We start from the raw sequence: 12233 nt of genomic DNA, 5'->3' as shown, positions 1-12233 counted from the left end.
GACGGCGGGGGGCGGCCGGATCCGCGCGGCTGCAGCGGCGCGGAGGTTGGGGAGGATGAAACTTCCCTCTCACGCGTCGTTGCTAGGATTGCAAGTTGACCCCTGTTTTCCTCCCAAACCCCCACTTCTACAGGTTGGAGATGTGTTTCTGGGTTGGGCCTCTAAAAAATTTTGAGGGTCTAAGGGTTAAAGGGGTCTAGTCTACGCACTTTTTTCTGTCCAAACTGTAAAAAAGCAGTTATTTTTACAGATTTAAGGGTTTAGGGGTACTACTAGAAATGCTCTAACATGCTTTTCTTCTTTTTCTTTTATAATATAATTAGCAGAAGCTGACATGTAGGCCGCTCACGACTACGGGTCCATCGAATCAGTGACGGAACCGGCCCACGCCCACAGGCTCCGTTAAAAACTGACCAAACCCTCTCCCCACAATCCTTCGAACAATCTCCTCCGAGCTCGCAAATCCGCCGCCGCCGCCATGGGCGACTACGGGAACGCGATGATGCGGAACCAGGACGCGGGCGTGCAGTCCCGCGTGAAGGCGCAGAGCCGCGCCAACCTCCTCCAGCTCAAGCTCGTAAGCCTTCGCCGCTCCCCCTCTAGACCTAACCCTAGCCTCTCGCCTTCTCCGTTCGATCTGTCTTTCTATCCGAGATTTGATTCTGTGTTGCTGTTTGGTGGCAGATCGGGCAGAGCCATCCGACGGGGCTGACGACGAACCTGCTGAAGCTGTTCGAGCCACGGCCACCGCTCGAGCACAAGCCGCCGCTCGAGAAGCGCAAGTTGCCGGCTTACTCTGGTAATTCCCATCGTGCATCTTATCAATTTAAGTACTCCGTAATGAAATTGGGGGCCAACCCCTTAATTCAAAAAATCCCCATCGCGCAACTATGTTTGTGTTTGATGCCAGCGGCCCTGCTGATGGACTGTTTTTGATCGGTTTGCAGGGATGTCGCAGTTTGTATCGAGGTTCGCAGAGCCTGGTGACCCCGAGTATGCTCCGCCTGTCCCCACATGCGAGACTAGGGTATGTTTTTGGTCTTGTTGCTGCAGTTTGCGCTGAATCAGCTGGCATGGACATTCTGTGGCGGTATCCTTGTCCCAAGTTGTGTACTCCCTCCGTTCCAAATTACTCGTCGCAGAAATGGATGTATCTAGAACTAAAATACATCTAGATACATCCATACCTGCGACAAGTAATTCGGAACGGAGGGAGTAGTTAGTAATCATATAGATATAGTACCTCTTATGTGCAGGCATTCTGTAGCGGCACTGGTATCCTTCCCCCAAGTTGTGTGCTCATGATCATATAGTACCTCTTGATATGCAATTATGTTTAGGAGTTTACAGGGTGGGGTGGGTACTTGGGCTTTTTAGTGCACCTGAAATAATCAAATAAAAAATAAATTACAGTGGTGAACTCCCAGTAATTAAGTTGTCAATGCTGTCATGTGAATTTTGATAGTAAGGCTTTCTAAACAGCATGGACATTTGTGATTGATCCAATGAAATAATGCAAAGTTAATTTCTTGCATGAGTACATATAAATTAGCGAGCTATAGATTCAAATATTACTCAAGTTTTATACTTATTTATTGCTAGTCTATCTCTTATTTTAGTATTAAATTTTGTGTTAATAGGCTGAAAAGAAGGATAGAATCCGTCAACTTAAGCTTGAGGAAGGTGCAGCTAAGGTTGCTGAAGAGCTCCAGAAGTGTAAGTTGTTTCTGAAGCCACACTGCCCTTTTCGTGTTATATATATGTACTGCTAACATTGTTATTTTTAAACTATTTTATGTAGATGACCCACAAAATGACCCCAATGTCACTGGAGATCCATACAAAACACTCTTTGTTGCACGACTTGTGAGTATTTTACCCCATCATTCAGATTTCTTAGTTCCTGTGAAAACAGTGCAATCAATAAGTTTTTTTTGTAACTTAGTTCTCACTGAATTTATGAAACTGTTGCAGGGCTACGAGACATCCGAGCAGAAGGTTAAAAGGGACTTTGAAGCTTATGGGCCTATTAAAAGGGTAAGTGTACATGGTAAATACCAGTACAGGTGATGTTATTCCTCATTGGTAAGGTTTTCAGTTATTCTGGTTGCTAAACTATCGTGGGTGAAATCTGGGGAAAATTTGCTTTGCTGCCTTATATAGCCTCCTGGCAGCTGCTGTCACAAAGTGCTACTTGGGAATGAGGTCATTCTGCATGTTCTCTTGTTGCTTCCACCAAGTTGGGAACCTTTCATACCAAGATAGAAAGAACCTCCGACACACAAAGCATGTGTTCTTTGAAACTTTTTCCAAAGAACGTTGAAAACCTATCTTTCCATGTTCTATTTCCTTCCTCTTTCTTGTTCTTAGCAAGTTTAGTAATGCGAGCCGACATTATATTTTCTCTTTGCTGCGTATTCGTGTACGTTTTTTTGGGTAATATATTGGATAGGCATCTTTCAATTTGGGGGTCATGACACAATTTCTCCCTGTAAGCCATAGATGTCCATATGGAAATCGATGCATTTCTTGGTAGATAATTAAACAGAGTTCAGACGAGGCAGCAATCAGTTTGGTATACTGTATGAATCCTTGGCAAGCCATTTAATCTGTGCACTGTTGGTAGAACATTTGAAGACTGTAAATTTCTCTGGTAAAAGAAATGTGCATGCAAAGGTAATTTTGATGCTTGATTTCTTGAGAAAAATCGTGAGGAACAGAGCAAACAATTTGCTTTTGCCATGGCACCACAAGGTAGTGTTGCTTTCATGATTGGTTCTTTCCTGCCCCACAAAATCTCCCATATTGATTAACTGGAGCTGACAAAGCATGAAGAATTCTTATAATGGCAGAAGTGTAGATCACTTTTGTCTTAAAGAGCAGCTTATCTGCAGGCGATTTCTACGCCCTGAGACCTAATTGGGTAGGTCCACTGGTGAGTAGTATTTGTAGTTACTTTCCATGAGCTGTTATGGTACTAGCGCTGCTGCCAAGTTCTGCTTCTCATGGAGGAAACAACACAAACGTATAATGCGTATGGTATCTCTCAACTCCTAGAGTTGAAGAGTCTACTCCATTTCCATGTGTGTAAGGAATACTTACCTACCCTGCACTATTATCACCTTGATTCATGTAATTGCTTTGGCTATTTTGTTTTCTTCGCCACAAAGGTTGAACAAATTATAAGCAACAACGGTGAGGGTAACTTGGTATAGTATTTAGTCTCTGCAGTACATTTTTTCCCTTTATTAAGCAAGTTCCCTGGTAAGGGGGTGTGGGATGTATTTTCCAACATGTGCGAATCGGCGAGACTTCATGTTCATGTGTGCTGGATTTCAATCCTTATGCGGAAGCTCTACATATGCAAGGTTAGCACGGCTAGTTAGGCTAGTGCCTTCCTGTCGTGCAACAATGAAATATGTTTTTAGCCAAACAAACTAGTGTATGTATTGATAGCCAGTAGTATTTCTTAAGTTGAATGCAGGTTTATTTCTAAAAAATCTTTAATTACTGTTTTTGAGCTTTGCAGGTACGGCTCGTAACCGACAAGGTAACAAATAAACCTAGAGGATATGCATTCGTAGAGTATGCACACACTCGGGACATGAAAAGTAAGTTCATTGGTCATTCAAACTCAATGTAGGCTTGCATGGCTTGATGACTGACCCATTTCATGCTTTGTTGTCACCAGGTGCTTATAAGCAAGCTGATGGGAGAAAAGTGGATAACAAAAGGGTGCTTGTTGACGTAGAGCGTGGTAGAACTGTTCCAAATTGGCGTCCTAGGAGATTGGGTGGTGGACTTGGATCAAGCAGGATTGGTGGTGAAGATGCTGCCCAGAAGCATTCTGCTAGGTAAGAATACTTAATTTTCTTGTTACTGCATTTCTCTCTACTGTCTGATATACCTTTATACTCCCTCCGTCCGAAAATACTTGTCCTAGTAATGGATGTATGTAGACTTATTTTAGTTATAGATACATCCATTTTATCCATTTCTTAGACAAGTATTTCCGGACGGAGGGAGTATGTATTAACGGTCTATTAATGAGTTTGACATTGTTCATCCACACTGATGTTTGATACTGCATTATTGTTGATATATCAGGGTATAACGCGGTATTAACATGTGTATGATAGTAACCTTGGTTCTGTTTCTGTGTATAGCTGGTGGTGCAGAACGTTTTTGGGGGCTTTAGGGTATTATATTGATGTTGTCCGTATGTTAGATGATGTAATTAGTATCTTGTGCTAATATGTTTTGGTTACCACTTATCAGAGAGCAACAGAACGCTGCTGGGCGACCCAGATCAGAAGAGCCTAGGAGGGATGATCGTCCTGCAGATCGGTAAGCATTTTATATCCTTATATATTGCTCGCTGTTACCTTGATGCTTATATTATTTGCTAAAGTGACGTAATACTTTTGCTGCAGGGATCGTGAGAAATCTCGTGATAGGGTACGGGAAAGAGATCGTGACGAGAAAACTCGTGAACGCTCACATGACAGGACCCGTGATCGTGATCCAAGGGAAGATAGGCACCACCATAGAGATCGTGAGAGAACTCGTGATAGGGACCGAGAACGGGACCAGGAGAGAGACCGTGGGCGTGACCGGCGTGATAGGGATAGGCACAAGGATCATGGCCGGGATAGAGACCAGGATAGAGACAGGAAACGTGAGCGCTCTCATGGCAGGGGCAGAGACCGTGAGAGAGATTACGAGCGTGCAAGTCACGAACAGGACCCTGGCAGGGACCGAGATTACAAGCGTGCGCGCCATGAACATGATCGTGGTCACTTGCAGGAGAGTGATGCTGATTATGGTAATGGTGAGCTTGGCTATAACCAGCATGAGCACCACAGAAGTCACGAACAGTATGGTTATGGCCTAGATGGACATGAGCGCTCAAAGCGACATGAGCATTACCGGGATGATCCACACAGTAAAATGGCAACCAACCATCAGGGGCAACCTGAAAATGCAGAACCTGCAGTCCCCGAGGAAGGGGAGGCATATGAAGAAGGGGACTACCAGCATATCCAAGCGAGTGAATACAGGAACTAAAACTTGATAGCTGTGGTAAGGCTTTGTTAACGCAGTAATATTCGCATCATTTCAGCTGTTCCCAGTGGTTCTCTCGCCTTTTTCTTGTTGGCACTTCCAGTCTTATCCCACTTATTTTTGGTGTGTTTGTTTGTTGTATGCTATTTGTAATAATTTGCTGGATAATGCTTGTGGTTTGTGTTCACTTGTTAGTGATGTTCTATGTAATTTTGAAGCCAATCGCCAATCAATGTTAACTTGTTACTCGTCTAATGCGGCTTAAGTTTATGCATTTTTGTTGGTTTCGACAGTTACTGTAGATGCAAGCATAACATGGGCGTGGTTGCTGGTTATAAAGTGGACTGTGGATCAAGTTACTCATTTCTTTTACTTTGTTTCTTGTTTCCTTTAAATGATTTTGTTGATCATCTGAGGAATTTAGTTTTTGCTGTTGAAAAAAAGCTTAGGGGCTTTTACTAAAATAAATGTTCTTTTTTGTTGTTGTTGTTGTTGCGTCTTTGCAGTTTGCTTCTGTAAACATTGTAAATAATCTCAGGCCTCTGAGAAGTCAGAGGCCTTGAAATGGCAAACGGAGCTTAGAGCATCTGTAACTCCTTTTGAATCGGATATTGTATAGGCTAAGCAGTGTAGCCCGATTTCTCTATGGTTTTGCTGAACTTCAAGCCTTTGGAGCCAGTTAGGGAATTTTGATGGATGGTGGCACTAAGAGCACAAAAATGTGGTTGGAGTAAATTTTGGGGCAGAAAAATGTGGTTTTAAGGTATAAGAAAATGTACTCTCCAACACAGCCCGAAAATTGGTGCCCCAAAATGCGCTGTTTTGACACAAATAACCATTTTCTTGTGGTCCTACGTGATCCTCCGCAACAACCAAAGTGCTGTATATTTGTAGCATTTGTTGTTGCACTTCAGGGCTGCCCAAGATTTTTTAGGGTAAATTTCACAAATAGAACATTTGGATCTCCTTTTTGGCTTGAAAAGTGGGGAACCATGGCTACTACCCTATTACAAAGCTGCTATTGCAGATAGTATGGTTGAAAGGGATGGCACGGGTACTTGGGGCCCTTCAAACTAAGTTATTTAATGATGGATTTATGGGTTTCTCCTAAGGGCATCTTCAATAGTTTGTATGTTAGCTTGTTGGTAAAATATGCCATGTCATCAACCAATACCTTAACATACAACAACTTCAATGGATTATATCTAGTTTGCCCAATAGGATGTGAGATAATAAATGAGGTGTTCTCTCATTCTACATTGGAGCTTGTGCAATGGGTGTTGGTTCATGTACATATAACCTTCCTCTCTTTCCTCATTTATTGTATGACACATCATCAAAAATCCTATGTGACAAAGTCTACCGACAACTATCTTACAACCATTGGAGATGCCTTAAGGGAAACCAGTGCTTGAGATCTGTTATCTGTGGTGTTTGAGCTTGATTGCATATCTTTTCGCTTGAGACCTCCTCTTTCGCTTGGCCATATGAGGAAAGATGTCTTACGAGGTGAGTTAGACAACGTATGCATCTGTCTCTTTTCATGATTGTGTGTGCCTGTGCGCGCTTGTTCTTAAGGGAACGTGCAAATCACCCAATCATATCAGGATGGATACAATGGGTGAGATTTTTGTTCGTATTGATCTCTTACCCATGCTATAAGAAGAAGGGCGCCATGGAAGAGTTTGGGGTCCAAAGCCACACCTTCTTTTCCCCATAGCAATAGAGGCCAAGAGCTATCGGCAGGGTGCTACATTCAATCTGATCGATGGCTCAAGATAAGTGAAAGTGCAACTAATCCGCGAGTGGTTTTGGTAATTCATAACAACATATATGTCATTGAACTAATGCTTATTCAAGATAGGTTTCACAAAAGTTTAATGATTGGCATGGCAAGGCACATGAGAATGTGGACCCCTCAAAATACTAAGGACATGGATTGGCAAAACTTTCACACCCTACATTTTTGGTTAAGTGATTCAAGATAACATTGAGTCCATAGGAAAGTCAATACTATTAAATGGGGACGAGGTTTTGATCATGACTCAATTGCTCAAGTACTTAAGATATTGCTCCAAAAACCCTCTACCACTTTCTCCAAATCATACATGTACAAAACCCTAAATAGCCAACTCAGTCCCATGGGAAACATCTACTCTAGACCCATCAAGTTGATCCTATACACTGCCAGAGCCAAACCCTAGAATTTTGGTCTCATCGAGATTGCGATCGGTCTCATCGAGTTGCAGTGACCAAGTTTCTGTAAACCAATTCGTTCACTTCGGAATCACTGAGTTTGACTGATCGAAACTACCGAAACCAAGTCATGCCTAGGTCATCGCATTTTGGTCTGTTCGGGATTTTCACTTCGGTCCCACTGAAAAGCCCAACATTCATATCTTTTACATTGGTCAGTCTCATCGAGTTTTTGGATCGGTGTCACCGAGTTTAGTCAAAGTATGTAACGATTGGATTTTGGGTGAAAGCTATAAATACCCCTCCACCCCTCCTACTCTCTAAGAGAGCCATCCCAACGTATCTACACTTCCCAGCATTGATTTTCTGAGAGAGAACCACCTACTCATGTGTTGAGATCAAGAGATTTCAATCCAACAATTTGAACCTTGATTTCTAGCCTCCTCAAGTTGCTTTCCACTCCAATCCTTCTCCTACCCAAGCCAAATCTATGAGAGAGTAATTGAGTGTTGAGGAGACTATCATTTGAAGCACAAGAGCAAGGTGTTCATTATCAACAACACCATCTATTACCTTTTGGAGAGTGGTGTCTCCTAGATTGGTTAGGTGTCACTTGGGAGCCTCCGAGATCTTGTGGAGTTGAACCAAGGAGTTTGTAAGGACAAGGCGACCGCCTACTTCGTGAAGATCTACCCCGAGTGAGGTTTAAGTGCATCAAGTGCTCCCTTAGTGGTTTTGGAGTACTGAAGACAAATAGATTGAGAGACTAACGTATTTGTGAGTGTACACAGGAGATATTAGTCCCTGAAGATTTGGTTTAACCCATGGAAGACGACCCCTAAAAATGGATTTCTTCAAGTGAAGAATTTGGTGATAAAACTGGTACGGCCTTTGAAGAAATTGATGTGAAGACTTGAAGCTTGGAGACTTTTGTTTTTGTAGTCTCTTCTTCTTATTTTGAGTCATAGGAAAAACCGTAGTTTTAAAGGGGGTCTAGGTGAATCATAGTTCACATTTCCAAAGCGATGCTCAAACTTATACATACACAAGCCGCTTCGAGTGAAGCCTTTGGAAATCTCCAGAACTACTGATGCATTTGCTAAGCGATAGTGACGAAGTTCATCTGGTCACTGACGGATTTGGTCAGGCTGAGGAGTTAGGATTTCGCCAGTGCGATCTGCCTAAAAGTGAGGAAATTGAGTGCCCCGACGAATTTGAGAGTTCAAATTTTGACCGTTGCTGTGCCGCAGGCCAGCTTTCGAGTGGATTCTTATCCTGACAACGGTCATATCAGAGAAGGGCATTTGTGACAATTCATGTCGGGTTCCCCTGGCTATAAATAGCCGCCCCCACAGTTGGCTGGTCAGAGAGAACTTGACACTTGTCATTTGAGAGCAACCCATCCTCTAATGACTTTGAGATAATCCTAGTTGAGGAAAAACCCAGAGCCAAAGTGATTGAGCATCACTGAAGAGATTGATTTGTGTGACCTGATGCCTTTTACCTTTGAAGACTGCCATTCTTCCAGACGGTTAGGCGTCATGTTCTGAGCACCCATGAGTCATTGTGGTGTGCCAGTGAACAAGTCTATGAAGTTTTTGGAAGTCTACCTTGAAGATTTACCACGAGTGATTGGGCGAGGCCTATGTGACCTTAGCTCAAGAGGAATACGGTGACGACTGTGTGTCCTCTGAGTTCATCTCAGCCGCCTCAACCAGACGTACAGTTAATACAACAACTGGAACTGGTCTACCAAATAGTCGTGTCTTCACCGAGCCAATCTGGTTTCAAATTCCTCACCCTTCCTTCATATTATCCACTGCCGAAGAATTTGTGATCTACTTTCTAAAGAACTTGAACTGAAGACTTTCATCTTGTTGTATTTTATTTCTTCAGTTCATCTTCCTCATGCTTGTATGCCCATATGATTGCATGTTCTTCATCTGTATGTATCTTGTATGCATGCTTTTCGTTTCTGTGATGATTTAGTTCCCTCGCGTTTCTATTTCTTCACTCTAATCTTTGTCAAATTCTTCAGAGTTTGACAAAATTCTAAAAATCTCCCATTCACCCCCTCTGGGAGTAAACCCACGCTTTCAATTGGTATCAGAGCAAGGCACTCTCTTATTCTGTGTGATTTTGGTTTAACCACCTGGAGTTTTAGTTATGTCGACTGCAGGTATGATCAAGGTCTCCGCTATGTGCCCCATCTTCGACGGCATGTACTATTCTTACTGGAAGAACAAGATGTGCATGCATCTTGAGGCAATTGACAATGATCTCTGGTTCGTAGTTAAGAATGGCATCCCACCTGTTGGCCCTAGCATCAGTGCTGCAGATGTGAAGAGATTCAAGCAACTCAATTGTTTAGTGAAGAACATCATATGTGGACATCTCAACAAAGGACAATATGGTAGAGTGAGTGCACTGGAAACATCAAAGCTTATCTGGGATAGGCTCTCCAAAGTCAATGAGGGAGTTTCCGCTCAACGTGACTCTTGAGTTTATGTGCTTTGCAATCTCTTCAACCGCTTCATGGGGCTCGACAATGAAAATGTTCAGCAAACCTTCGATCGCATCACTAATATCTCCAATGAGCTACATGTTCTCGGTACTGCTGACATCACTGACCACGAGGTGGCGAAGAAATGGCTGAGGTCTCAAGAGCGTCCTGATTACAATTCACTTGGTCCCGCTGATATTGTTGAGAGGCTCAGCACTCATGAATCTCAACAAGCTGAGAAGAGAGATATGTATGGTCCCAGCTATGGACGACCTCGTGCTCTGAAGGCAAAAGCTAAAGCCAAGGCAATTTCTTCATGTGAAGAAGAAGAGTTTGAATGCAGTATTGATAGCGCTGAGGAAATTGGCAGAGAACTGGCCATGCTTGTGAGGAAGTTCCAGAAGTTTACCAAGAGGAATCGCTTTGGAACATCTTCAAAGTATTGCCATATAATTCTTTGATGCTTTGCAACCCAAGAATTTTAGCACCAAGTTGTGAGTGTAAAATATGGCATCTAGACAAAGCATCAACAACAATATTATCTATTACTTTCTTGTACTTGACAATATAGGGAAAAGATTCTATGAATTCACTCCATTTTGCATGTCCATAGTTCAGTTTTTGTTGACCCCTAAGGTGATTTAAAGATTCATGGCTGGAATGTATCACAAATTCTTTAGGCCATAAATAATGTTGCCATGTTTCCAAAGATCTCACAAGTGCATATAATTATTTGTCATAAACTGAGTAATTTAGAGTTGGACCACTTAGTTTCTCACTAAAATATGCAATAGGCCTACCTTCTTGCATTAGTACACCTCCAATACCAACACCACTTGCATCACATTCAATTTCAAAAGTCTTACCAAAGTTGGGTAGTGCAAGCAATGACGTAGATGTCAATTTTCCTTTCAACTCTTGGAAGGCCTTCTCTTGTGCGTTTGCCCACTTGAAGGGAACATCTTTCTTGGTTAGCTCATTCATTGGGGCAGCAATGTTGCTGAAGTCCTTCACAAACTGACGGTAGAAACCAGCAAGGCCAAGAAAGCTTCGTACTTGGCTTACATTTTGTGGAGGCATCCACTCATGGATGACTTTGACCATCTCTTCATCTACCTCCACACCTTTACCCGAAACAACAAAGCCAATAAATACAACCTTATCTGTACACAATATGCACTTTTCCTTGTTAGCATATAATCTCTCATCTCTTAGGACAACAAGCACACACCGGATGTGTTCAACATGTTCATGCAAAGTTTTGCTATAAATCAGGATGTCATCAAATTAAACAACCAAAAACTTGCCAATGAACATTCTAAGCAGATGATTCATTAATCTCATGAAGGTACTAGGTGCATTTGTCAATCCAAATAGCTTAACTAACCACTCATACAAACTGGATTTTGTTTTGAAAGCAGTTTTCCATTCATCACCCTCTCTCATTCTAATTTGGTGGTAGCCACTTCTCAAGTCAATTTTAGAAAATATGGTGGCGCCACTAAGTTCATCAAGCATATCATCAAGCCTAGGTATGGGGTGCCTATACCTCACGATGATGTTGTTAATAGGCCTACAATCACAACACATTCGGGAAGATCCATCTTTTTTTGGTACTAAAAGAACGGGTACAACACAAGGAGAGAGACTTTCCCCTATGTGACGCCCCCGATTTAATCGTACACTAATCATACACGCAAACGTGTACGATCAAGATCAGGGACTCACGGGAAGATATCACAACACAACTCTACAAATAAAATAAGTCATACAAGCATCATATTACAAGCCAGGGGCCTCGAGGGCTCGAATACAAGAGCTCGATCATAGACGAGTCAGCGGAAGCAACAATATCTGAGTACAGACATAAGTTAATCAAGTTTGCCTTAAGAAGGCTAGCACAAACTGGGATACAGATCGAAAGAGGCGCAGGCCTCCTGCCTGGGATCCTCCTAAACTACTCCTGGTCGTCGTCAGCGGGCATCACGTAGTAGTAGGCACCTCCGGTGTAGTAGGGGTCGTCGTCGACGGTGGCGTCTGGCTCCTGGGCTCCAACATCTGGTTGCGACAACCAGGTAGAAGGGAAAGAGGGAAAGAAGGAGAAAGCAACCGTGAGTACTCATCCAAAGTACTCGCAAGCAAGGAGCTACACTACATATGCATGGGTAAATGTGTAAAGGGCCATATCGGTGGACTGAACTGCAGAAAGCCAGAATAAGAGGGGGGGATAGCTAATCCTTTCGAAGACTACGCTTCTGGCAGCCTCCGTCTTGCAACATGTAGAAGAGAGTAGACTGAAGTCCTCCAAGTAGCATCGCATAGCATAATCCTAACCGATGATCCTCCCCTCACCGCCCTGTGAGAGAGCGATCACCGGTTGTATCTGGCACTTGGAAGGGTGTGTTTTATTAAATATCCGGTTCTAGTTGTCATAAGGTCAAGGTACAACTCCAAGTCGTCTTGTTACCGA

The 12233-nt window shown here is 42.8% G+C and overlaps 1 protein-coding gene across 1 annotated transcript; it reads left to right on the top strand.

The window, feature by feature from the left end:
- Positions 1–351: 351 nt before the first annotated feature.
- Positions 352–5319, top strand: LOC125509404 (U1 small nuclear ribonucleoprotein 70 kDa-like). Its single transcript, XM_048674374.1, has 10 exons — positions 352–577; positions 685–799; positions 948–1027; positions 1641–1716; positions 1802–1866; positions 1975–2037; positions 3530–3611; positions 3692–3854; positions 4279–4347; positions 4434–5319. Exons 1-10 carry the CDS (start codon positions 479–481, stop codon positions 5065–5067), a joined length of 1446 nt encoding a protein of 481 aa, XP_048530331.1. The 5' UTR covers positions 352–478; the 3' UTR covers positions 5068–5319.
- Positions 5320–12233: the final 6914 nt, after the last annotated feature.

The sequence above is a fragment of the Triticum urartu genome, chromosome 1 (assembly GCF_003073215.2).
Source record: "Triticum urartu cultivar G1812 chromosome 1, Tu2.1, whole genome shotgun sequence".
Taxonomy (NCBI): domain Eukaryota; kingdom Viridiplantae; phylum Streptophyta; class Magnoliopsida; order Poales; family Poaceae; genus Triticum; species Triticum urartu.
Note: the sequence above shows the minus strand (reverse complement) of the source record. Positions and strands in the feature narration are given on the sequence as shown.